The sequence below is a fragment of the Callithrix jacchus genome, chromosome 21 (genome assembly GCF_049354715.1).
Source record: "Callithrix jacchus isolate 240 chromosome 21, calJac240_pri, whole genome shotgun sequence".
Taxonomy (NCBI): domain Eukaryota; kingdom Metazoa; phylum Chordata; class Mammalia; order Primates; family Cebidae; genus Callithrix; species Callithrix jacchus.
The window spans coordinates 42351195-42374253 of NC_133522.1; the positions used below are offsets into that span (position 1 = coordinate 42351195).

The window sequence follows — 23059 nt, forward strand, 5'->3', positions numbered from 1 at the left end:
ATACGCCATTCCAACTGCTTGATATTATTTTCTCCTCCTCCTCCACCTGGCAGAGTCCTAGTTAAGTCATCTGTTGGTTTATTTAACAAATATATGGGAGCCAGTCTGAGATTTTGTTCTGAGGAACTTCTTGCTCTCTTTCTGTCCTTCCTCAGGTACAGGGAGGGACTTTGCCACAGAGTGGCCCTAGGATTGCACCTAAAAATGGAGCTGCCCATTGCTGGCTGTGAGGCAGGAGCCCTTTTATGAAACAAACAGGGTCTGTATCTTCATTTCCTAGTGGTGTCCGGCATATATAGGTGCCCGGTACATAACCACCAGAGGAACCTGAAGGTTGATGTATCTGCCCAGGGTGGTGCTAGAAGGAAGAGGGGAGGCTAGTAAACTAAATGTTTAATCGACTAATTTGTGAGACTAGACAGGTGGGGGCTCAGAGAACAGTGGGTTTTCTGCCCAAAACATGGACCTTTCATCATCTTAATAATCACCTCCCCAAGGCAGATGCAATTTCACTGTTCAGCCACCTTTTGCTCACAAGGATACTGTCCCTGGCATGCTTTTTAGTTTTTTGTTTTTGAGACAGGGTCTCACTCTGTCACCCAGGCTAGAGTGCAGCAGCATGAGCTCAGCTCACTGCAACCTCCGCCTCCCAGATTCAAGCAATTCTCGTGCCTCAGCCTCTTGAGTAGCTGGGACTATAGGCACATGCCACCATGCCCAGCTAAGTTTTGTTTTTTGTTTTTTTTTTGAGACACAGTCTGGCTCTGTCACCCAAGCTGGAGTGCAATGGTGCAATTTTAGTTCACCACAACCTCCACCTCCTGAGTTCAAGCCATTTTCATGCCTCAGCCTCCTGAGTATCTGGGGATACAGGCGCACACCATCGCACCCAGCTAATTATTTATATTTTTGGTAGAGATAGGGTTTCACCATGTTAGCCAGGCTGGTCTTAAACTCCTGACCTCCGGTGATCTGCCTGCCTCGGCCTCCCAAAGTGCTGGGATTACAGGCATGAGCCACCAAGCCTGGCCTTTAAAAAAATTTTTTTGTAGAGACTGGATTTCCCTATGTTCCCCAGGCTGGTCTCAAATTCCTGGACTCGGGCAATCCTCCCATTTCAGCCTCCTAAAGTGCTGGAATTACAGGTATGAACCACTACACCCAGCCCCTCCGGCACACTTTTTACCTCTTCCTTGCTGGTTCCAGGACTACCCAACCAGTCCAACCCCACTGAAGCATCTCTGTGAACATCACTCATGCTGTCCTCACTGGGGTTGTCCTTAATTTTTACTGGACCCTTTGACAACCAAACAGAACTCCGTGCACAACAGCACTTCTTGCAGCTCTTAGTGTTATATTAATGATACTGCGTTAACTGAGAAGGACTTGATTGAATATTGTTCCACATTTCTCCTCCTATTGTGTTTCATTTGTTTCTGTCTTATCCAAGATAATCTAAATTTCATGGTCGAGCACGATGGCTCACACCTGTAATCCCTACACTTTGGGAGGGATCACTTGAGGTCAGGAGTTCAAAACCAGCTGGCCAACATGGCAAAACCCCATCTCTACTAAAAATACAAAATTAGGCCAGATGCAGTGGCTCACACCTATATTCCTGGCATTTTGGGAGGCTGAGGCAGGCAGATCATGAGGTCAAGAGATCGAGACCATCCTGGCCAACATGGTGAAACCGCATCTCTACTAAAAATACAAAAATTAGCTTGGCATGGTGGCACATGCCTATAGTCCGAGCTACTCAGGAGGCATCGCTTGAACCTGGAAGGTGGAGATTGCAGTGAGCTGAGATCACACCACTGCACTCCAGCCTGGGCAACTCAGGGAGACTCCATCTCAAAAAAAAACTAGCCAGAAGTGGTGGTGCATGCCTGTATTCCTAGCTATTTGGGAGGCTGAGGCAGGAGAATCACTTGAACATGGGGTCAGAGGCTGCAGTGAGCCCAGGTCACGCTACTGCCCTCCAGCCTGGGCAATAGAGCAAGACTCTGTTTCAAAAAAAAAATAGAAAATAAAAAATAAAATTAATTAATTTTGTCAGGAAACAGACAAGTTGTTTAATGTTTTGGGAGGGGTAGTTCTTGTGGCCAGCTGAAGACTATGATTGCCTAATAGCAATCAATGAGCTTAACATGTACACATGAAGCCAGGCAGGCACTATGACACACCTGTAGTCCCAGTCACTCAGGAGGCTGAGGCAGGAAGATTGATTGAGACCAGGAGTTTGAGACAAGGCTGGGCAACAATAACAAGGCTGCATCTGTACAAAAAAAAAAATTAGAAAATCAGCTGGGCGTGGCAGCACCAACCTGTAGTCCCAGTTACTGTTAAAACAAGTGCTTTGAATGAAGAGACCCCCGCCCCCCACCAAACAGGCTTTGTGTAAGCAACATGGCTGTTTATTCACCTAGGTACAGGTGGGCTGAGGCCGAAAAGGGTGTCAGCAAAGGGTGGTGGGATAGGAGTTAGTTGTATAGGTTGGGGCAAATCTTTTGGGGAGGGGGCAGGCATGTTAATGGATTAAGATTAGTTACAGTGGTGGGGCTAGGGGTATCCCTTACCATAAATTCAGTTACAGTGGCAGGTGGGGTGAGGAGTATTCACATTATCATAATAACAGTTAAGATGGCAAGCTGGGAAGAGAAGCTTAATGTCCCAGGGAAGCTCCGCTGGGCAATCAGGGATAATGGCAAACCCAGGCAGGGGTGGGGGGTGATCAGCTGAGGCAGGCAGAACTTCAGACTGTCTGGGTCCAGGCTTCCACATGGAGGCTTGACCGTTACTCAGGAGGCTGAGGCAGAAAGATAACTTGAGTCCAGGAGTTCAAGGCTGAAGCGACTTATGATTGAACCACTGCACTCCAGCCTGGGCAACAGATTAAGGCTCTGTCTCAGAATGAAAAAAAAAAAATCTGCATAATCAATATCATAAGCAAGGTAAAAGATAAATGACAAACTGAGAAAAATATTTCAGACTCTTACCACAAAGGGCTAATTTCTCCAATACTTGAAGAATGCCTACGAAAAAAAGAAAAAGAAAAATAGGCAAAAGATATGAAGAGTGAGTTTACCAAAAAGTGCAATTGGCCTTTACGTATGTAAAATATACCCAAATTTACAAAAGTTAGAAAAAAACAAAAATTGCTCTGAAATACTATTCACCGATCATGTAGCAGGTATCAGTAGTAAGGGAAAATAGAATACCTCGTATATTGCATGTGGGAATATAAATTGGTTCAATCTCTCTGGAGGAAATTTGGCAATTTCTATCAAAATTACAAATGCATGTACTTTTTGACCCAGCAAATCTATTTCCAGGAGTTTATCTGATACATGTGCATATGTGCAAAATGATTTATGTACAAGTTATTCATTATAGTAGCACTGGCCAGGTGCAGTGGCTCACGCCTGTTACATGTAAATTTTTGGTGCCACAAAAGAAGTAGCACTCGAATATAAACCTCCTCAGCAAGGTAATTTACTTCCACAGAAGGCTGCAGCTCACAGATGGAACAGTGGCGAGCACACACGTGGACAAGGGAGGGGAAGGGTTCTTATTCCTGATGGAGGTAGCCCCTGCGCTGTGTCGTTCCCCTATTGGCTAGCGTTAGATGGCACAGTCTAGGCTAATTTGGATTAGCTATTTTAAAGAGAGCAGGGGTACCAACTGGAGTGGTGGGTGGGTAGTTTGGAAGAACAGTTACGGGACAGGTCAGAGCAGGTCACCAGGGGTAACTCAGGTCAAAGCAGGTGACCAGGATGAGTCAGGGCAGAGCAGGGTATCACAGGGAACACATGTGAACTGCTGATTCGAACTGGTGGAAAAGGTTGTTTACTGAAACTGCAAGGAAGTTAAACTTTAAAATGGAGGACAAAGAACTGAACCTACTGACATACTGATTCTTTGAAAAGAAATTCAGAACTCATCGTATCCAACACGCCGGTAATCCCAGCACTTTGGGAGGCCGAGGTAGGTGATCACTTGAGGTCAGGAGTTCAAGACCAGCCTGGCCAACATGGTGAAACCCTGTATATACTAAAAATACAAAAATTAGCCAGACATGATGGCACACCCCTGTAATCCCAGCTACTCAAGAGGCTGAGGCAGGAGAATTGCTTGAACCTGGGGGGTCAGAGGTTGCAGTGAGCTGAGATTGTGCCACTGCACTTCAGCCTGGGCGACAGAGTGATACTATCTCTAAATAAATAAATAAATAAAATATAAAATAGTGCTGATAATAGCAAAAGTTTGGAGACAAACTCTATGTTCTCCAGTAGGAGACTGGCTAAATACATTGTGATGCATCTGCTGACTGGGCGCGGTGGCTCACGCCTGTAATCTCAGCACTTTAGGAGGCCAAGGCGGATGGATCACCTGAGGTCAGGAGTTCGAGACCACCCTGGCCAACATGGTGAAACCGTGTTTCTACTAAAAATACAAAAATTAGCTGGGCATGATGGCGGGCACCTGTAATCCCAACTACTAAAGAGACTGAGGCTGGAGAATCATGTGAACCCAGGAGGCAGAGGTTGCAGTGAGCCAAGATAACACCATTGCACCCCAGCCTGGTGACAAGAGCAAAACTCTGTCTCAAAACACAGTCACACACACACACACACACACACACACACACACACACATCTATTTGGTCCAGAAAGGCCGGACGACTCAAAGGTGGGCAAGTGGGGGAGGGGCAGGGTTCAGGTAAATTTAAATATTTTCTGTTTAACAATTGGTTGAGTTTGTCTAAAGACCTGGGATCAACAGAAAGGAAATGTTCAGGTTAAGATAGACGATTGTGGAGGCTGGGTACGGTGGCTCATGCCTGTAATTCCAGCACTTTGGGAGGCCAAGGTGGGTGGATCATTTGAGGTCAGGAGCTCGAGACCAGCCTGGCCAACATGGGGAAACCCCATCTCTACTAAAAATAAAAACAAAAACAAAAACAAAAAAAACTTAGCCAGGCATGGTGGTGGGTGCCTATAATCCCAGATACTGAAGAGGCTGAGGTGGGAGAATCGCTTGAACCCAGCGGGTGCAGGTTGCAGTGAGCCGAAATTGCTCCACTGAACTCCAACCTGTTCAACAGAGCAAGGCTCTGTCTCAGAAAAAAAAGATGGTGGAGACCAAGGTTCTTTTAAGTCTTTATACTGGCTGCCCTTAGAGAAAATAGATGATAAACGTTTTCTATTCAGACCTTTAAAAGGTGCTGGACTCTTAATCTTTTCAATATTGGGGAAGTAAGAGATCTATCTGTGTTAATAGAGATTATTTACAGATGCAAATTTCCCCCTACAAAGGACGGCTTTGCAGGGCTAGTACAAAATATGGCAAAGAGTGGGGCCCAGTGGTTCGCACCTGTAATCCCAGCACTTTGGGTGGCCGAGGTGGGCAGATCAACCAAATTCAGGAGTTCAAGACCAGCCTGACAGACAAGGAGAAACCCCATCTCTACTAAAAATACAAAATGTATGGTGGTGCATGCCTGTAATCCCAGCCACTTGGAAGGCTGAGACAGGAGAATTGCTTGAACCCTGGAGGTGGAGGGTACGATGAACCGAGATGGCACCATTGTACTCCAGCCTGGACAACAAGAGTGAAACTCTGTCTCAAAAAAAAAGAAAAAAAAAAAATATATATATATATATATGGCAAAGAAACAAGTTTTGGGTTAAAATATTTTCTTCTTTGTCACCTAATGTTATGCCAGAGTCATATTGGAAAGTAAGTCACAATGTAATAGAGTTAAATAAAACCCATCTGATGAGAATTTACGATTTGTAGGGCATGAGTCCCCAGACCCCTTAGATGGGAATTTGGTCAAGATAAGAAAAAAATCAAGAGTTTGGCGGGGCGCAGTGGCTCACACCTACAATCCCAGCACTTTGGGAGGCAGAGGCGAGTGGATCACGAGGTCAAGAGATCGAGACCATCCTGGTCAACATGGTGAAACCCCATCTCTACTAAAAATACAAAAATTAGCTGGGCATGGTGGCACACGCCTGTAGTCCCAGCTACTCAGGAGGCTGAGGCAGGAGAATTGCCTGAACCCAGGAGGTGGAGGTTGTGGTGAGCCAAGATTGCGCCATTGCACTCCAGCCTGAGTAACAAGAGCAAAACTCTGTCTCAAAAAAAAAAAGAAAGAAAGAAAAAGTCAGAGTTTAAGCTGGGCACGATGGCTCATGCCCGTAATCTCAGCACTTTGGGAGGCTGAGGCAAGCAGATCACCTGAGGTCAGGATTTCAAGACCAGCCTGGCTAAATGGCAAAACCCCGTCTCTATGAAAAATACAAAAATAAACTGGGCGTGGTGGCACGCATCCGTAGTCCCAGCTACTTGAGAGGCTGAGGCAGGAGAATCCTTTGAACCCAGGTGGTAGAGGTTGCAGTGAACCAAGATTGTGCCACTACATTCCAGCCTGGGCAACAGAGCAAGACTCTATCTCAAACAAACAAATAAATAAAAACAAGCAAATAAAATCTATGGGAAGCCATTTGTTTGGATTGAACTTTTGCAGTAGACACAACAGACCAGAACAAAATGGAGTCACTCATGCCAAAGTTGCATGTCACAAAATGAAACCAAGTTGTTAATTTGCCGCGGATGGGTCGGTTTTAGCCAGCATAATGAGGAAGTCCTCTCTGCTTTCCCCTACAGGGGAAGTGACCTGAAGCAACTAGATGTTAACCAATCTGCTTTTTGTATTTGCTGTTTTCTTGTTCCTGCTCAAGTTGCCTTAAAACCCAACTGTCCTGTCTAAAAAACTCTGTTTTTAGATGAGATGCTGCCCATTTATGACTCACAAAAAAAGCCAATTAGGTCATTAAACTAAATTTGTTGAAATTTGGTCTTTTGAGAAACCTAACAAAACTGTCTGTTCAAATTAGCTCTCAATCAGTTTGACACAATGGCGGTGTCTTTAATAGTGTCTTTGCTATCTGCTGTTGCTCTCTGCCAGGATTCTTTTGGCAGTCATCTCAGATGCCATTTTTCCTCCTGAAAAAATAACCATAGAAAAAATGGTATTTTGAGATTACAATCCTAATTCTTTTTATTTATTTATTTCTAATTAACTTTTGAGACAGAGTCTTGCTCTGTCACCCATGCTGGAGTGCGGTGGTGAAATCTCGGCTCACTGCAACCTCCACCTCCCAGGTTTAAGCAATTTTCCTGGCTCAGCCTCCAGGTAGCTGGGATTACAGGTACCTGCCATCATGCCTGGCTAATTTTTTTGCATTTTTAGTAGAGATGGGGCATTGCCACGTTGGCCAGGGTGGTCTCAAATTCCTGCCCTCAGGTGGTCCACCTGCCTCAGCCTCCCAAAGTGCAGGGATTACAGGCGTGAGTCACTGCACCCGGCCTCTCTCTCTCTCTCTTTTTTTTTTTTTTGAGATGGAGTCCTGCTCTGTTGCCGAGGCTGGAGTGCAGTGGCTCGACCTCGGCTCACTGCAACCTCCGCCTCCCAGGTTCAAGCAATTCTCCCGCCTTAGCCTCCCGAGTAGCTGGGACTACAGGCGCGCACCACCACACCTGGCTAATTTTTGCATTTTTAGTAGAGACAGGGTTTCACTATGTTGGCCAGGCTGGTCTCGAACTCTTGGCCTCAAGTGATCCACCCACCTCAGTCTCCCAAAGTACTGGGATTACAGGCTTGAGCCACCGTCCCCAGCCGAGACTCCATCTCAAAACAAAAAACAAAACCCCCCCCCAAAAAAAAACCGCTTGTGAATTCATGGTGATATTTCCAATTCACAGCAAATTCAGATTTGACTTTTTGTTCTTTAGACTTACAAGTAAATTTGAATTTGTCTGATATGGGCAGCACAGGTATGTGGCTGAGCAGCTGCCATGATCGGGAATCCCCCATAAGCCTTGATGCCTCCAGTTCATAGTCAAAACTGCTGGCTGGGTATATGCTTGACTCTCTATATATTATATTTATATAGTGTATCTCTTTTTTTTTTTTTTTTTTTTGAGATACAGTCTTGTTCTTTCACCCAGGCTGGAGTGCAGTGCCATGAACTTTGCTCACTGTAACCTCCGCCTCCCAGGTTCAAGCGATTCTCCTGCCTCAGCCTCCCGAGTAGCTGGGATTATAGTCACCTGCCACCATGCCTGGCTAATTTTTGTATTTTTAGTAGACAGGGTTTCACCACATTGACCAGGCTGATCTTGAACTCCTGACCTCAGGCAATCCACCTGCCTCGGCCTCTCAAAGTGTTGGGATTACAGGCCTGAGCCGCCATGCCTAGCCTACAGTGTATTTCTTTTTTATCACTCTGAGAATTCTGGCTCTTGAGGGTATGGGGATGATAGATTAGAATATCAGGTAATGATTCATTAGTTTTAGCCCAATTTAAACACAAAGCAGTCTGATAATAGCAATAGCACAACTATCAATAAGATTACCGAAGAGTTAGACTTTTTTTTTGTACCTGCTCTCTGCATCCTCTATCTCCTCTTTTCTTTTTTTCACACTCGAATTCTTTCTACATTGCCAGGCATATAGCCAGCACATCTTTTATATTTATTTTTTGTTTTTGAGACAGAGTCTTGCTCTGTTGCCCAGGCTGGAGTGCAGTGGTGTGATCTTGGCTCACTGCAACCTCTGCCTCCTGACCTCAAGCCATCCTCCCACCTCAGCTTCCTGAGTAGATGAGGCCAGCCATGTGCCACCACGCCCAGCTAATTTTTGTATTTATTTATTTTTTTTGAGACGGCGTTTCGCTCTTGTTACCCAGGCTGGAGTGCAATGGGGCGATCTTGGCTCACCACAACCTCTGCCTCCTGGGTTCAGGCAATTCTCCTGCCTCAGCCTCCTGAGTAGCTGGGACTACAGGCACGCACCACCGTGCCCAGCTAATTTTTGTATCTTCAGTGTCACCTTATTGACCAGGATGGTCTCGATCTCGTGACCTCGTGATCCACCTGCCTTGGCCTCCCAAAGTGCTGGGATTACAGGCTTGAGCCACCACGCCCGGCCAATTTTTGTATTTTTTAGTAGAGACAGGGTTTCACCATGTTGGCCAGGATGGTCTCGATCTCTTGCCCTCATGATCTACCTGCCTCAGCCTCCCAAAGTGCTGGGATTACAGGCGTGAGCCACCGAGCCCAGCTGATTCATTGATTTTTTTTTTTTGAAGGTTTTGTGTGTGTGTGTGTGTGTGTGTGTCTATCTCTTCCAGTTCTTCTCTGATCTTAGTTATTTTTGTCTTCTGCTAGCTTTTGAATTCGTTTGCTCTTGCTTATCTAGTTCTTTTAACTGTGATGTTAGGGTGTTGATTTTAGATCTTTCCTACTTTCTCCTTTGGGCATCTAGCACTATAAATTTCCCTCTAAACGCTGTTTTAGCTGTGCCCCAGAGATTCTGGGATGTTGTGTCTTTGTTGTCATTGGTTTCAAAGAACTGATTTATTTCTGTCTTAATTTCGTTATTTACCCAGTAGTCATTCAGGAGCAGGTTGTTCAGTTTCCATGTAGTTGTGTGGTTTTGAGTGAGTTTCTGAATCCTGAGTTCATATTTGATTGCACTGTGGTCCCAGAGACTGTGTGTTATAATTTTCATTATTTTTAATTTGCTGAGGAGTGTTTTACTTCCAATTACGTGTTCAATTTTAGAATGAGTGTGATGTAGTGCTGAGAAGAATGTATATTCTGTTGATTTGGGGGTGGAGAGTCCTGTAGATGTCTATTAGGTCTTCTTGGTCCAGAGCTGAGTTCAAGTCCTAAATAGCCTTGTTTAATTTTCTGTCTTGTTAATCCATCTAATATTGACAGTGGGGTGTTAAAGTCTCCCACTATTATTGTGACGCAGTCTAAGTCCCTTTGTAGGTCTCTAAGAACTTGCTTTATGAATCTGGGTGCTCCTGTATTGGGTGCATATACATTTAAGATAGTTAGATCTTCTTGTTGCATTGATCTCTTTACCATTGTGTAATGCCCTTGTCTTTTTTGATCTTCGCTGGTTTACAGTCTATTTTAGCCTGGGTGCAGTGGCTCACACCTGTAATCCCAGCACTCTGGGAGGCCGAGGCGGGCAGATCACCTGAGGTCGGGAGTTCAAGACCAGCCTGACCAACATGGTGAAACCCTGTCTTAAAAAAAAAAAAAGTGTTTTATCAGAGACTAGGATTGCAACCCCTACTTTTTTTTTTTTTGCTTTCCATTTGCTTGGTAAATATTCCTCCACTGCTTTATTTTGAGCCTATGTGTGTCTTTGCACATGAGATGGGTTTCCTGAATACAGCACACCCATGGGTCTTGACTCCTTATCCAATTTGCCAGTCTGTGTCTTCTAATTGGGGCATTTAGCCCATTTACATTTAAGGTTAATATCGTTATGTGTGAATCTGATCCTGTCATTATGGTGCTAGCTGGTTATTTTACCTGTTGGTTGATGCAGTTTCTTCGTAGTGACGATGGTCTTTACAATTTGCTACGTTTTTGCCGTGGCTGATACCAGTTTTTCCTTCGATATTTAGTGCTTCCTTCAGGAGCTTTTTTTTTTTTTTTTTGAGACAGAGTTTCGCTCTTGTTACTCAGGCTGGAGTGCAATGGCGTGATCTCCGCTCACCGCAACCTCCGCCTCCTGGGTTCAAGCAATTCTCCTGCCTCAGCCTCCCGAGTAGCTGGGGCTACAGGCGCGTGCCACCGTGCCCAGCTAATTTTTTGTATTTTTAGTAGAGACGGGGTTTCACCATGTTGACCTGGATGGTCTCGATCTTTTGACCTTGTGATCCACTCGCCTCGGCCTCCCAAAGTGCTGGGATTATAGGCGTGAGCCACCGCGCCCGGCCCCTTCAGGAGCTCTTGTAAGGCAGGCTTGTGGGTGACAAAATCTCTCAGCATTTGCTAGTCTGTAAAGGATTTTATTTCTCCTTTGCTTATGAAGCCTAGTTTGGCTGGATATGAAATTCTGGGTTGAAAATTATTTTCTTCAAGAATGTTGAATATTGGCCAAGGGGAACAGATGTGAACTACTGATTAGAACTGGTGGAGAAGGTTGTTTACTGAAACTACAAGGAAGTTAAACTTTAAAATGGAGGACAAAGAACTGAACATACTGACATACTGATTCTTTGAAGAGAAATTTAGAACTCATTGTATCCAACAGTAGAGATGGGGTTTCTTCATATTGGCCAGGCTGGTCTCAAACTCCTGCCCTCAGGTGATCTGCCCACCTCAGCTGCCCAAAGTGCTGGGATTACAGGGGTGAGCCACCATGCCCAGCCAGCTAACTTAAAAAACATTTTTTTTTTTTGTAATTAGGTCTCCCTGTGTTGCCCAGGCTCATCTTGAACTCCTGGGTCAAAGAGGTCCTCATGCTTTAGCATCTCAAAGTGCTGGAATTACAGGCATGAGCCACTGCACCCAGCCTATTTTGCTTTTTTTAAAAATTAATTAATTAATTTTGAGAGACTTGCTCTGTCACCTGAGCCCCAGGCTGGAGTACAGTGGTGCCATCTTGGCTCACTGCAACCTCCACCTCTTGGATTCAAGCAATTCTCCTGCCTCAGCCTCCTGAGTAACTGGGATTACAGACGCCCATCACCACGCCCAGCTAATTTTTGTATTTTTAGTAGAGATGGAGTTCCACACATTGGCCGGGCTGGTCTTGAACCCATGCCAAGTGATCCCCCAGCTTGGACCTCCCAATGTGTTGGGATTATAGGTGTGAGCCACTGCACCCAGGTTTTAGCCTTTAGGACTCTTTCTTTTTTTTGAGATGGAGCCTGGCTGCAGCGCCCAGGCTGGAGTGCAATGGTGTGATCTCGGCTCACCGCAATCTCAGCCTCTGGGGTTCAAGCGATTCTCCTGGCATTACAGGCGCACACCACCAGGCCTGAAGTAGAGACAGGGTTTCACCATATTTGCCAGGCTGGTCTCAAACTCTTGACCTCTAGTAATCTGCCCACCTCAGTCTACCAAAGTGCTGGGATTACAGGCGTTACCCACCGCGCTGGGCCATAGGACTCTTTTTTTTCTTGAATCAGAAGTTCATAATTTTCAGGGCAATAATTTCCATCTTTATTTCGTCTTTATGGACACTGGTGGATAGGAAATGGCTTTTTTCAGTGCAATTCACATCCTACCAGGTTAAGTGCCTGGAGTTCACCTGTCTCGGCTACACCACACCTCGCGCCAGGCTTCAAACTTGCGACCCCCAAGTCACCAGGTCCAGCTTGGTGTCCAGAAGGATACCGGCCTGCCGCCCTTCGCGCATGCGCCCTAGGCCCGCAGGGCCCAGCGCTGGGACCTTAGCTCCCAGCGTACCCTGCTTTAACCAGCCAGGCAATTCACCTTCCCCAAGCTCCCACTTCGGCTTTGCCTGAAGGCGGAAGTGGGTGGGAGGGGCCAGAAGCGCGCCCCTCCCCGGAAGTGGGCGTGACCTCTAGGGCTCTAGTCGTTCCACCGTCTCCCAGTCTGGTTGCGGCTGAGGCCGGTCCTGGCTTTGTAGCTCGCTCAAGATGGCGGCACAGCCACCCCGCGGGATACGCCTCAGCGCGGTGAGCACCACGAGGGGTGGAGCGGGCCGTGTCCCAGGAGGGCGGGCAGGCGGGCAAGCGAGGGGGGGCTGGCAGTGGGCGGTGGCGGCTTCTGGGCCCGGCGCGGCGGCGGGGGCTGCGGCAGGGCCCGAGGAGGGGGCGGCCATCTCGCTCCCGTCGGCGGAGCGGCTCGGCTCAGGGCCGGGCTGCGTTCCGTCGCCTCCGCATTGTGTTTCAGTTTCGCTCCGGTAGCTTCGGGGCGGGCCAGGGCCGCGGCCCCTCCTCCCAGCTCCCTTCTAGCCTCCTCGCAGCTGTCGTCCGCGGGCGAGGCCTCGGCGGGAGTTCTGCCTGCCCCCGGGCCGCGGAGCCCCTGACCCTCTTAAGCCCGTGGGGCACCGTGGTGGGAGGGAGCGGTTTCCGCATCCAGAAACGCCGGTGAGGGGGACGGGGCTCCGGGGCTGCCATCGGGCTAGCGGAGCCGGGATGAGTCTGCCTGATTCCTGTCTGTGCCCGCAGCTTCCTTGGCACTGGAAGCCCTGGGGCTCAGACACTAGATCGCCGAGCTCTCCTCTTTATCCCGCGTTGCGTCTGTTTGGGGGCGTTTCGATTTCACGGAAACACTACAAGCGTTTCTCGTATCTTAGATCGTAGGGAGCGGTCACTCAAGAGGACTTGAACTCTCACGCCCAAGACATGTGGGCGTGGCTTCCCCACCTGATTATCCTAAAAAAGTTTTCTTCCTTGTGAGCGCAGTTGATGCTGAGCAGAAATGTTCCTATTCTCTGAAAGTTGTTGACTCCTGCCAAAGGATAATTGTCCCGGTGCCATTAATTTTAACGTTCGAATTGGTAGTGACTGCTTGGGATACAAACCCGTAGTGAATAATTGGTGCTTTACTCTGCGATTTCTTTCATTCGTTTAGCCAGATTCTAACACCTGGTGTTGTCGGACTTTAAATTTTTTCGAGTCCGATCTTTGTGAAACGATGCCTGGTTTTACTTGCATTTCCTTGACTGTGTAGTTGAGCTCTTCGCATGTATTAGTCTTAGTGTGTTTTTTGTTTGTGTGTGTGTTTGAATTGCCTATTCGTATCCTTTGCCCATTTTCTATTTTTCTTTTGGGAGGATCTTTATTGATTTTTTTCTTGTGATTTGTAAAAGTTCTTTATTTATTCTGGATAAATGTCCATCCTTTCGTTATATAACTGGCTTATTGAGTGAGACAGGCTTTGGTAGTTTGAAATTAGAGAGCAACTTTGTGTGTGTGTGTGTGTGTGTGTGTGTGTGTGTTTGCCACCGGCTGTAAACAATTATTCCCCACTTGTGTGACTCTGGGCCGACTGACGCTTTCCCATTAGCTTAAGGTTTTGTAAAGTCTGGCCTCATCAGTTTACAATCTCTGTTTTCTCTCTCTCCCCTCTTTCTTCTATCTTTCCTCCGCCCCTCCTTCCCTTCCCCTCCCGAGGTTCAGTCTTGTTCAGGCCCAGAAACTTGTAGTGGAGAAAAGGAGTGAGTTGATTTCTTAACTGTTTCTGTCCTTAGATTCTCTTCTTCCTTCCCAGCCTCTGGGCCCTTGGTGTAGACTCTGGCTCTTCAAGATTGAGGGGAGAAAGGAAGAAGAGATAATGGTCAAACAGCCTTAAGAGACCAGCGTTTGTTAGCCGGCACTCTGGGTGTAGCTGCTGTCCATGTGCTGGGTCTTTGTTTTGTGGGTAATACGGGCTGTTGGGAACCTTATGACAGAAATCTCCCATCTGCAGCCTCTTTGCTTTTGCTTTAGGTCAGGAGTTGGCAAACTACATACTGCTGATGGGCCAAATTCAGCCTGACACCTGTTTTTATATGGCCTAAAGCCTGATTTATACATTTGTAAATGGTTAAGAAAAAAAGAAGCATGTTTAGTGACATAAAAATTATGCGAAATACAAATTTCAGTTTCCATAAAATTTTATTGGAATGTTGCCATATTATTTGCTTATAGTTCTCAAATGCTTGCATTAACGGAGATAGAAATTAATGAGCTGGCGGGGCGTGGTGGCTCATGCCTAAAATCCCAGCACTTTGGGAGGCGGAGACCAACCTGGCCAACATAGTGAAACCCCATCTCTACTAAAAATACAAAAAATTAGCCTGGCTTGGTGGCAGACGCCTATAATCCCAGCTACTGGGGAGGCTGAGGCAGGAGAATCTCTTGAACCCTGGAGGCGGAAGTTGCAGTGAGCTGAGATGGTGCCATTACACTCCAGCCTGGGCGACAAAGTAAGACTGCGTCTCACAAAAAAAAAAGAAAAAAAAATTAATGAGCTAATGTATTAGTCAAAAGTCTTACATTTTAAGGCACAAAAGGTGAACCCTTAATGGATACACTTTTTTTTTTGAGAGATGGAGTCTAGCTCTGTCGCTCAGGCTGTAGTGTGCATTGACACCATCTCAGCTCACTGCAGTCACCTCCCAGTGTCACCTGCCACAACGCCCAGCTAATTTTTGTATTTTTAGTAGAGACTGGGTTTCACCCTATCTGCCTGCCTCGGCCTCCCAAAGTGCTAGGATTACCAGCACGAACCACCTCGCCCGGATTTTTTTTTTTTTTTTTTTGAGGTAGAGTCTCACTCTCACCCAGGCTTGAGTGCAGTGGCATGATCTTGACTTAATGCAGCCTCCACCTCTCGGTTTCAAGCAGTGCTCCTGCCTCAGCCTCCTGAGTAGCTGGATTTACACGTGTGGGCTACCACACCTGGCTAATTTTTGTATTTTTAGTAGAGACGGAGTTTCACCATGTTATCCAGGCTGGTCTCAAACTCTCCACCTCAGGTGATCCTCCCACCTCCCCAAGTGCTGGGATTACAGGCCTGAGCCACTGTGCTCTGCCCAATGTATACACATTTTAAAAAGTCATTTAGGAGGTCGGGATGAAATACAGAGTGAAAAAAACTTTTAAAAAGTCATTCAGGATGTCCCAGGGTGAAATGCAGAATGACAAAAACGTTTTAAAATTTTTGCTTTTTACCTTTGTAATTCTAGTGATGTGAAATGCACATACTTTGGTTTTCGTTGTTTTTTTTTTTTTTTTTTTTCAGAAATCCTGCTGTGGATTTAGCTGACACACACTCTTCACCACCTCTCATACTTCCAATGCTTTTACCACTTTTTTTGGTTGAATTACTATATGGTTTGTTATTACTATTACTCACAAATGAGCCAACTAGTGTAGTATGATTGCATTTTCTTTCCTGTACAAACCTTTTGTTTTCCCTGAAGTTAACTGATTTATATTTTGTTTTTTTAGTTTTTCTCTGTGCCGATCATCCAGACATCTAGAGAACTGGGAGCTCTTTTCCAGATGTATTCAGACACACCCAGTATTTTGTCATTCGGATGTCAGTTGGGAGTCATCGGCTCAGTTGTAATTTGGGGACTTCCCTTTAACATCTGTCTGGAAATTTCCTTCCCCTTTTTATGTGTCTCCATCTCACATATCCCTCTGATATGTAGGTTAGTGACTGACATTCTGAATCCCACTCTCGGGTTCAAATCCTGACTCATAACCGGGTGCATGTCCTTGGCTAGGTCATTTAACCTCTTCGTGCCAGAGTTTCCAATTTGAATGATGGCAGTAATAATCTTACCTACCTCAGAGTGTTGTTTTAAAAATTACATGAGGCCAGGCATGGTGGCTCATGCCTATAATCCCAGCACTTTGGGAAGCCGAGGCAGGTAGATCATGAGGTCAGGAGTTCAAGACCAAGACCTGGCCAAGATGGTGAAACCCCATTTCTACTAAAATTACAAAAATTAGCCCGGTGTGGTGGTGGGTTCCTGTAATCCCAGCTACTTGGGAGGCTGAGGCCCGGGAGGCAGAGGTTGCAGTGAGCTGAGATGGCTCCACTGCACTCCAGCCTGGGTGGCAGAGCAAGACTCTGTCTCAGAAAAAAAAAAAAAAATTGCAAGAGCAGATAGATAAAAGGGCTCTGTATGCTCTAGGTGCATAGTAATATTTGCTATTTTTGTTATTGTTAGTGGTGGAGAATATCTACCCTTCCAGAAACAGGTGTCGCTTCCTGAGAAAAGGGTTCATGGGAAGAAAAAAATTGTCATTTCTTGAAAATACATTCATGCTACCCTTGGTCTTTCTTGAATTCTAATATAATTTGTCTGGATTTGCATTCTGGATTGGAAATTATTTTCGAATTTTAAAGATGTGCTTGATTGTTTAATATTAGAGTCTGCATTTTATTGGGCACTTAGCCTGGAAGCTCAAGTCCTTAAGATCTGGAGAACGTTCTTATTTTGACAATTGTCTTCCCTCCATTTTTCTCTTTTTATTTCCTATTTTCTCATTTCTCCCTCCTTGAGGGATTTCCTCCACTTATCTCCTGCTTTGCTCTTACTGTAGTTCTAATTGTTACAAACAACATCTTAGTTTTTGAATGTCTTTGAGACATTAAGAATGACAAAATATTCTTACTGCTAGATATATTGACCATAGTATTTTTGAAGTTTTCTTTTGCTCACTGCATTATCTATTTTCTTCATGTTTCTTTTACTGTATATTGTTTTTGGTTTCTAATTTATTATATATATATTTATTTTTTAAGACAAAGTTTCACCATGTTGGTCAGGCTGTACTTGAACTTCTCCTTTTTTTTGAGACGGAGTTTCACTCTTGTTACCCAGGCTGGAGTGCAATGGCGTGATCTCGACTCACCGCAGCCTCCGCCTCCTGGGTTCAGGCAATTCTCCTGCCTCAGCCTCCCGAGTAGCTGGGATTGCAGGCATGCGCCACCATGCCCAGCTAATTTTTTGTATTTTTAGTAGAGATGGGGTTTCACCATGTTGACCAGGGTGGTCTCGATCTGTTGACCTCGTGATCCACCCGCCTCGGCCTCCCAAAGTGCTGGGATTACAGGCGTGAGCCACCACGCCTGGCCATGCTATACTTGAACTTCTGACCTCAGGTGATCCGCCCGCCTTGGCCTCTAGAGTGCTTGAATTACAGGTGTGAGCCACCATGCCCGGCCTTGGTTTCTAATTTTAAACACTTTCAAATGTCTAGAAACAGTGTTCTCATGTTTTGTTTTTGTTTTTAAGATGGAGTTTCACTCTTGTTTCCCAAGCTGGAGTGCAGTGACGCGATCTTGGCTCACTGCAACCTCCGCCTCCCAGGATCAAGCAATTCCTCTGCCTCAGTCTCCCAAGTAGCTGGGATTACAGGCATGCGCCACCATGCTCGGCTGTTTTTTTGTTTTTATTTTTAGTAGCAATGGTGTTTCACCATGTTGGCCAGGCTGGTTTTGAACTCCTAACCTCAGGTGATCCACCCGCCTTGGCCTCCCAAAGTGCTGGGATTACAGGCATGAACCACCACATCTGTCCGCCTTCTTACATTTTTAAGTGAGACACTGAAAGCTGACCGCAAGATTTTCATAGATGAATAGAGCAAGTCCTTTGGTGGCCTTCACTGTTGGGAGATCACACAGGAATTTTAACCAACGAGAACAACAAGATGCTATCCAGAAGGCCAGGCGAAATTGTTTTTGTTTTTGTTTTTTTCAGACGGAGTTTCACTCTTGTTACCCAGGCTAGAGTGCAATGGCGCGATCTCGGCTCACCGCAACCTCCGCCTCCTGGGTTCAGGCAATTCTCCTGCCTCAGCCTCCCGAGTAGCTGGGATTACAGGCATGCGCCACCATGCCCAGCTAATTTTTTCATATTTTTAGTAGAGAACGGGTTTCACCATGTTGACCAGGATGGTCTCGATCTCTCGACCTCGTGATCCACCTGCCTCGGCCTCCCAAAGTGCTGGGATTACAGGCGTGAGCCGCTGCGCCCAGCCCAAAATTGTTAAAGAACCAAGTAGAACTTTTAAAAATCAGTTTCCCAGCTGGGCGTAGCGGCTCACGCCTGTAATCCAAGCACTTTGGAGGCCAAGGCAAGTGGATCACCTGAGGTCGGGAGTTCAAGACCCGCCTGACCAACATGGTGAAACCCCATCTTAAATAAATAAAAATAAAAAATATATAAAAAATAAAAATCAGTTTCCCAAGGAGGAATTCTACATCTAGTCTTCTGCCATGGCATAATCCTGGCTGCTAGCTCTTAGAAATTGGCATGAAAGGGAGGAAGGAGTTTCACAAGGTTCAGTTTGCTAACTTGCTGTTTGTTTGGTTAATATTGTGATAAAACACATGTAGTATACAATTTATTATCCTAAGCATTTTAAAGTTTCAATTCAGTTGTGCTAAGTACATCCAGATTGTTGTGTAATCAGTCTCCAGAACAGTTTTCTTGCTGCAAAACCAAAACCCTGTACCCATTAAATTGTAAGTTCCCCAGCACCTGACAAACACCATTCTACTTTCTATCTAGGAGTTTGACTACAGTCGTCCCCCCTTCTCTGCAGGTTTGCTTTCTTCAGTTTCAATTACCCAAAGTCAACCATGGTCTGAAAATGTTAAATGGAAAATTATAGAAATAGTTCATAAATTCTAGGTTGGGCACAGTGACTCACACCTGTAATCCCAGCACTTTGGGAGGCCGAGGCGGGTGGATCACCTGAGGGCAGGAGTTTGAGACCAGCTGGGCCAATTCGGTGAAATCCCATCTTTACTAAAAATACAAAAATTAGCCAGGTGTGGTGGTAGGTGCCTGTAATCCCAGCTACCCAGGAGGCTGAGGTAGGAGAATCATTTGAACCTGGGAGACAGATTGCAGTGAACTCAGATTGCGGCATTGCACTCCAGCCTGGGGGACAAGAGCAAGACTTGGTCTCAAAAAAAAAAGAAATAGTTCATAAATTCTAAACTGTGCCCCATCATCTGAGTAGCACCTGGCATGTGAATCATCCCTTTGTCCAGGTGTATCCACTCTGTGGATATGTGCTGCCCACCTGTTAGTCACTTAGTAGCTGTGGGGTTATCAGATTTGGTATTACTGTATCATTCTATTATTAAATTATTGTTAATTTGGCCGGGCTTGGTGGTGCATGCCTGTAATCTTGGCACTTTGGGAGGCCGAGGCAGGGGAATCACTTGAGGTCAGGAGTTTAAGACCAACCTTGCCAATGTGGTGAACCCCTGTCTCTCCCTCTCTCTACTAAAAATACAAAATTAGCTGGGTATGGTGGCACATGCCTGTAATCCCCGATACTCAGGAGGCTGAGGTGGGAGAAGTTTGAACCTGGGAGGTGGAGGTTGCCCTGAGATGAGATCCCGCCATTGCACTCCAGCCTGGGCAATGAGCAAAAGTTCTTCTAAAATAAAATAAGTTGTTAATTTGGCCAGGCATGGTGGCTCACATCTGTAATCCCAGCACTTTGGGAGGTCAAGGTGTGCGGATCACTTGAGATCAGAAGTTTGAAACCAGCCTGGCCAATATGTTGAAACCCCGTCCCTACCAAAAATCCAAAAAATTAGCCAGGCATGGTGGCACACACCAGTAGTCCCAACTACTTGGGAGGCTGAAGCAGGAGAATCACTTGAACCTGGAGGTGAGGTTGCAGTGAGTCACTGTAGTGCACTCCAGCCTGGGCAACAGAACAAGACCCCATCTCTAAATAATAAAATGTTAATTTCTTTTTTTTTTTTTGACTTCCAAATATCTTTTATTGAGAGTAATGGGCCTCTTGGTTGGGGGGTCCTCACTGCATGGCTTATTCATTGGCACTGCTTCCCGAGTCCTGGGGCTTCATCATGTTGGGCAGCTTGGGCGGGCTGGAGAGTGGCTTGATGCACAGGGCCTCAAAGGTGTCATCTTCCTGGTAGGCCAGCCCCGCTGTGGCTGGGGCCTGTGGCCATGCTGTTTGGCTGGTGAAGCCACACTTGCCCAGTGTCTTGCCACTGTCCAAGAGTTGGTCATCCTTGTACAGCCGCTGCTTATCCTGTGGCTGCTTGAGGATGCCCTCAATGATTCACTTCAGCTTGAACACCATGCTGGACTCCTTGGCATCCGTGAAGACGGTGGTCTTGTGGCAACAGATCATAGGGAACACATCCTGGGGGCAGTAGGCTGGCGTGAGGGCAAAGCCCGGGGCCTGCTCCAGTGGCCCAGCTGCCCCCAGCCTGGCTGTCCATCCCCAACCTAAAATGAATATATCTTACTATATCTAATTTGTAAATTGAGCTTTATCATTATATATGTATAGGAAAAAGACATAGCATATATATGGTTTGGTACCATCCTCAGTTTTAGGAATCCACTGAGGGTCTTGGAATGTATTCCCTGAGGATAGACAGAGACTGCTGTACTTCTGTCGGTGGAATCATACAGTATTTTATTATGACTGCCTTATTAATGTCTTCAGGGTTCATCCATGTATCGTGTGTTAGGATTTTCTTCTTAAGGCTGATATTTCATTGTATGTCAGAAGACAACATTACAAATTTAAAGATCTTTTTTTTTCTGAGACAGAGTCTTGCTCTGTTGCCTAGGCAACAGATAGTTCAGTGGCACGATCTTGGTTCACGGCAACCTCTGCCTCCTGGGTTCAAGTGATTCTCTTGTCTCAGCCTCCTGAGTAGCTGGGATTACAGGTGCCCACCACCATGCCTGGCTAATTTTTTTGGATTTTTGGTAGAGATGGGGTTTTGCCATGTTGGCCAGGCTTGTCTCCTAACCTCAAGTGTTTTGCTCTACTCGGCCTCCCAAAGGGTTGGGATTACAGGAGTGAGCCATCATGCTCAGCTTTTATTTCCTATTCTAGAATTGGACAACACTTCTTTCATCAAATGCAGTAAATGTTCTAGTGAGCTGAGCAGAGGAGATTGGCTTTATAGATAGAAAAAGGCTGAAGAAAGCAGAAACCAAGAACAAAAAGCAGATTGGTCATTTCAAAGTTAGGAAGAATAGAAAAATAACTGAATAATTGACATCGGGTTACTTTTTGTTGTAAAACAACAAAATGAGGGGAACTGTAAAACAGAGGGAACTTATCTATCACATAATTGATGGCTGAAACTGGCCTTTTTCATAAATTGGCTGTTATCTCCCCTGATTTCTCTGAAGGTGAGATAACTTATTTCAATTTGTTGACTGAAATTTTAGCATGGGTGACTCCTGTTTGATTTTTAGTCTTGGTTTTGGAGTCCTAGAGTGGGAGCTTAATCCAAAACTGTGGCTGCCTCTTTCTTTTGTTTTGGATACAAAGTCTCCATCTGTTGCCCAGGCCGGAGTGCAGTGGTCTGATATCTGGGGTTCAAGTGATTCCCATGCCTCAACCACTCAAGTAGCTGGGATTACAGGCATGTGCCACCACACCCAGCTACTTTTTGTGTTTTTAGTAGAGAGGGGATTTCACCATGTTGGCCAGGCTGTTCTGGAATGCCCAGCTTCTTGGCTTCCCAAAGTGCTGGGATTATAGGAGTGAGCCACCACACCCAGCCATCCTCCTCTATTTTTTATTTCAAATTTACATACATTTGATACTATCAAAAATGTATATCTTTGTTCTGGTTCTTCGCACTGGAGCTCCTGAAATCTTTGGTATTTCCTGATAACCATGAGAGGAACATCTTTTGTTATTCCTAATAAGCCCCTTTTTATCACACCTTAGTTTATGCTAATTAGCTTTTTTTTTTTTTTTTTTTTTTTTTGAGATAGAGTCTCTCGCTCTGTCGCCCAGGCTGGAATGAAGTGGCTTGATCTCAGCTCATTACACCCTCCACCTCCCGGATTCGAACAATTCTCCTGCCTCAGTCTCCCGAGTAGCTGGGACTATAGGCATGTGCCACCATGCCCAGCTAATTTTTGTACAGATGGGGTTTCACCATGTTGGTCAGGCTGGTTTCGAACCCCTCACCTCAGGTGATTGGCCACCTTGGCCTCCCAAAGTGCTGGAATTACAGGTGTGAGCCACTGCGCCCAGCCTCAGCTTGAGCTGACTCTTGTTAGGCCCCTGTGTAGCTTTCTAACAGTGGCTGGTTGCCGGAGGAACTAGCCATGTCATTGGATGATTAGAACTTTCATTCTCAATCCCTTCCCCCAACTCTAGGTTGGAAGAGGGGCTAGAGATTGAGCTCAGTCACCTGTGGCCAGTGATCTACTACACCACGCCTATGTAATAGAACCTCCATAAAAAGTCCTGAGTGATGGCGTTCAAAGGCCTTAGGGATAGATGAACACATGGAGATGCTGGGATAGTGGTGCATCCAAAGAGGCAGTGGAAGCTCCAGGACCCTTCATGGGTTCCTTGCCCCATGTGCCTCTTTATCTCTTCATCTGGCTGTTCATCTTGTAATATCCCCCCCCCCACCTTTTTGTCCGCCCGAGACGAAGTTTGACTCTGCCATCCAGGCTTAAAGTGCAGTGGTGCGATCTTGGCTCACTGCAGCCTACGAGTCCTTGGTTCAAGCGATTCTTCTGCCTCAGCCTCCCAAGTAGCTGAGACTACAGGCACCAGCCACTATGCCTGGCTAATTATTTTTTCTTTTTTCTGAGATGGAGTCTTGCCCTGTTGCATGGGCTGGAGTGCAGTGGTCTCAAACTGTCTTCATGATCTACCTGCCTTGGCATCCCAGAGTGTTGAGACCCACCGTGCTCAGCTGGAAATTTAGTTTCATTAAG

General features: G+C 45.9%; 1 protein-coding gene and 1 pseudogene across 3 annotated transcripts in view; one reads left to right on the forward strand and one right to left on the reverse strand.

Annotated features, from left to right (window-relative positions):
* The first annotated feature begins 12419 nt into the window (after window positions 1-12419).
* Window positions 12420-23059, forward strand: part of MORC3 (MORC family CW-type zinc finger 3) — a 54409-nt gene continuing 43769 nt past the window's right edge. For 2 of the 3 annotated variants that reach the window (XM_054249123.2, XM_054249124.2), the window contains exon 1: window positions 12420-12524. In XM_054249123.2, the coding sequence (XP_054105098.1) occupies window positions 12486-12524 (39 nt within the window). In that variant the 5' untranslated portion in view covers window positions 12420-12485. Of the gene's footprint in view, window positions 12525-12597; window positions 12939-23059 lie in introns of those variants that run through there. The other variant, XM_054249126.2, reaches the window with a different exon arrangement.
* Window positions 20139-22785, reverse strand: LOC103789648 (elongin-B pseudogene; annotated as a pseudogene).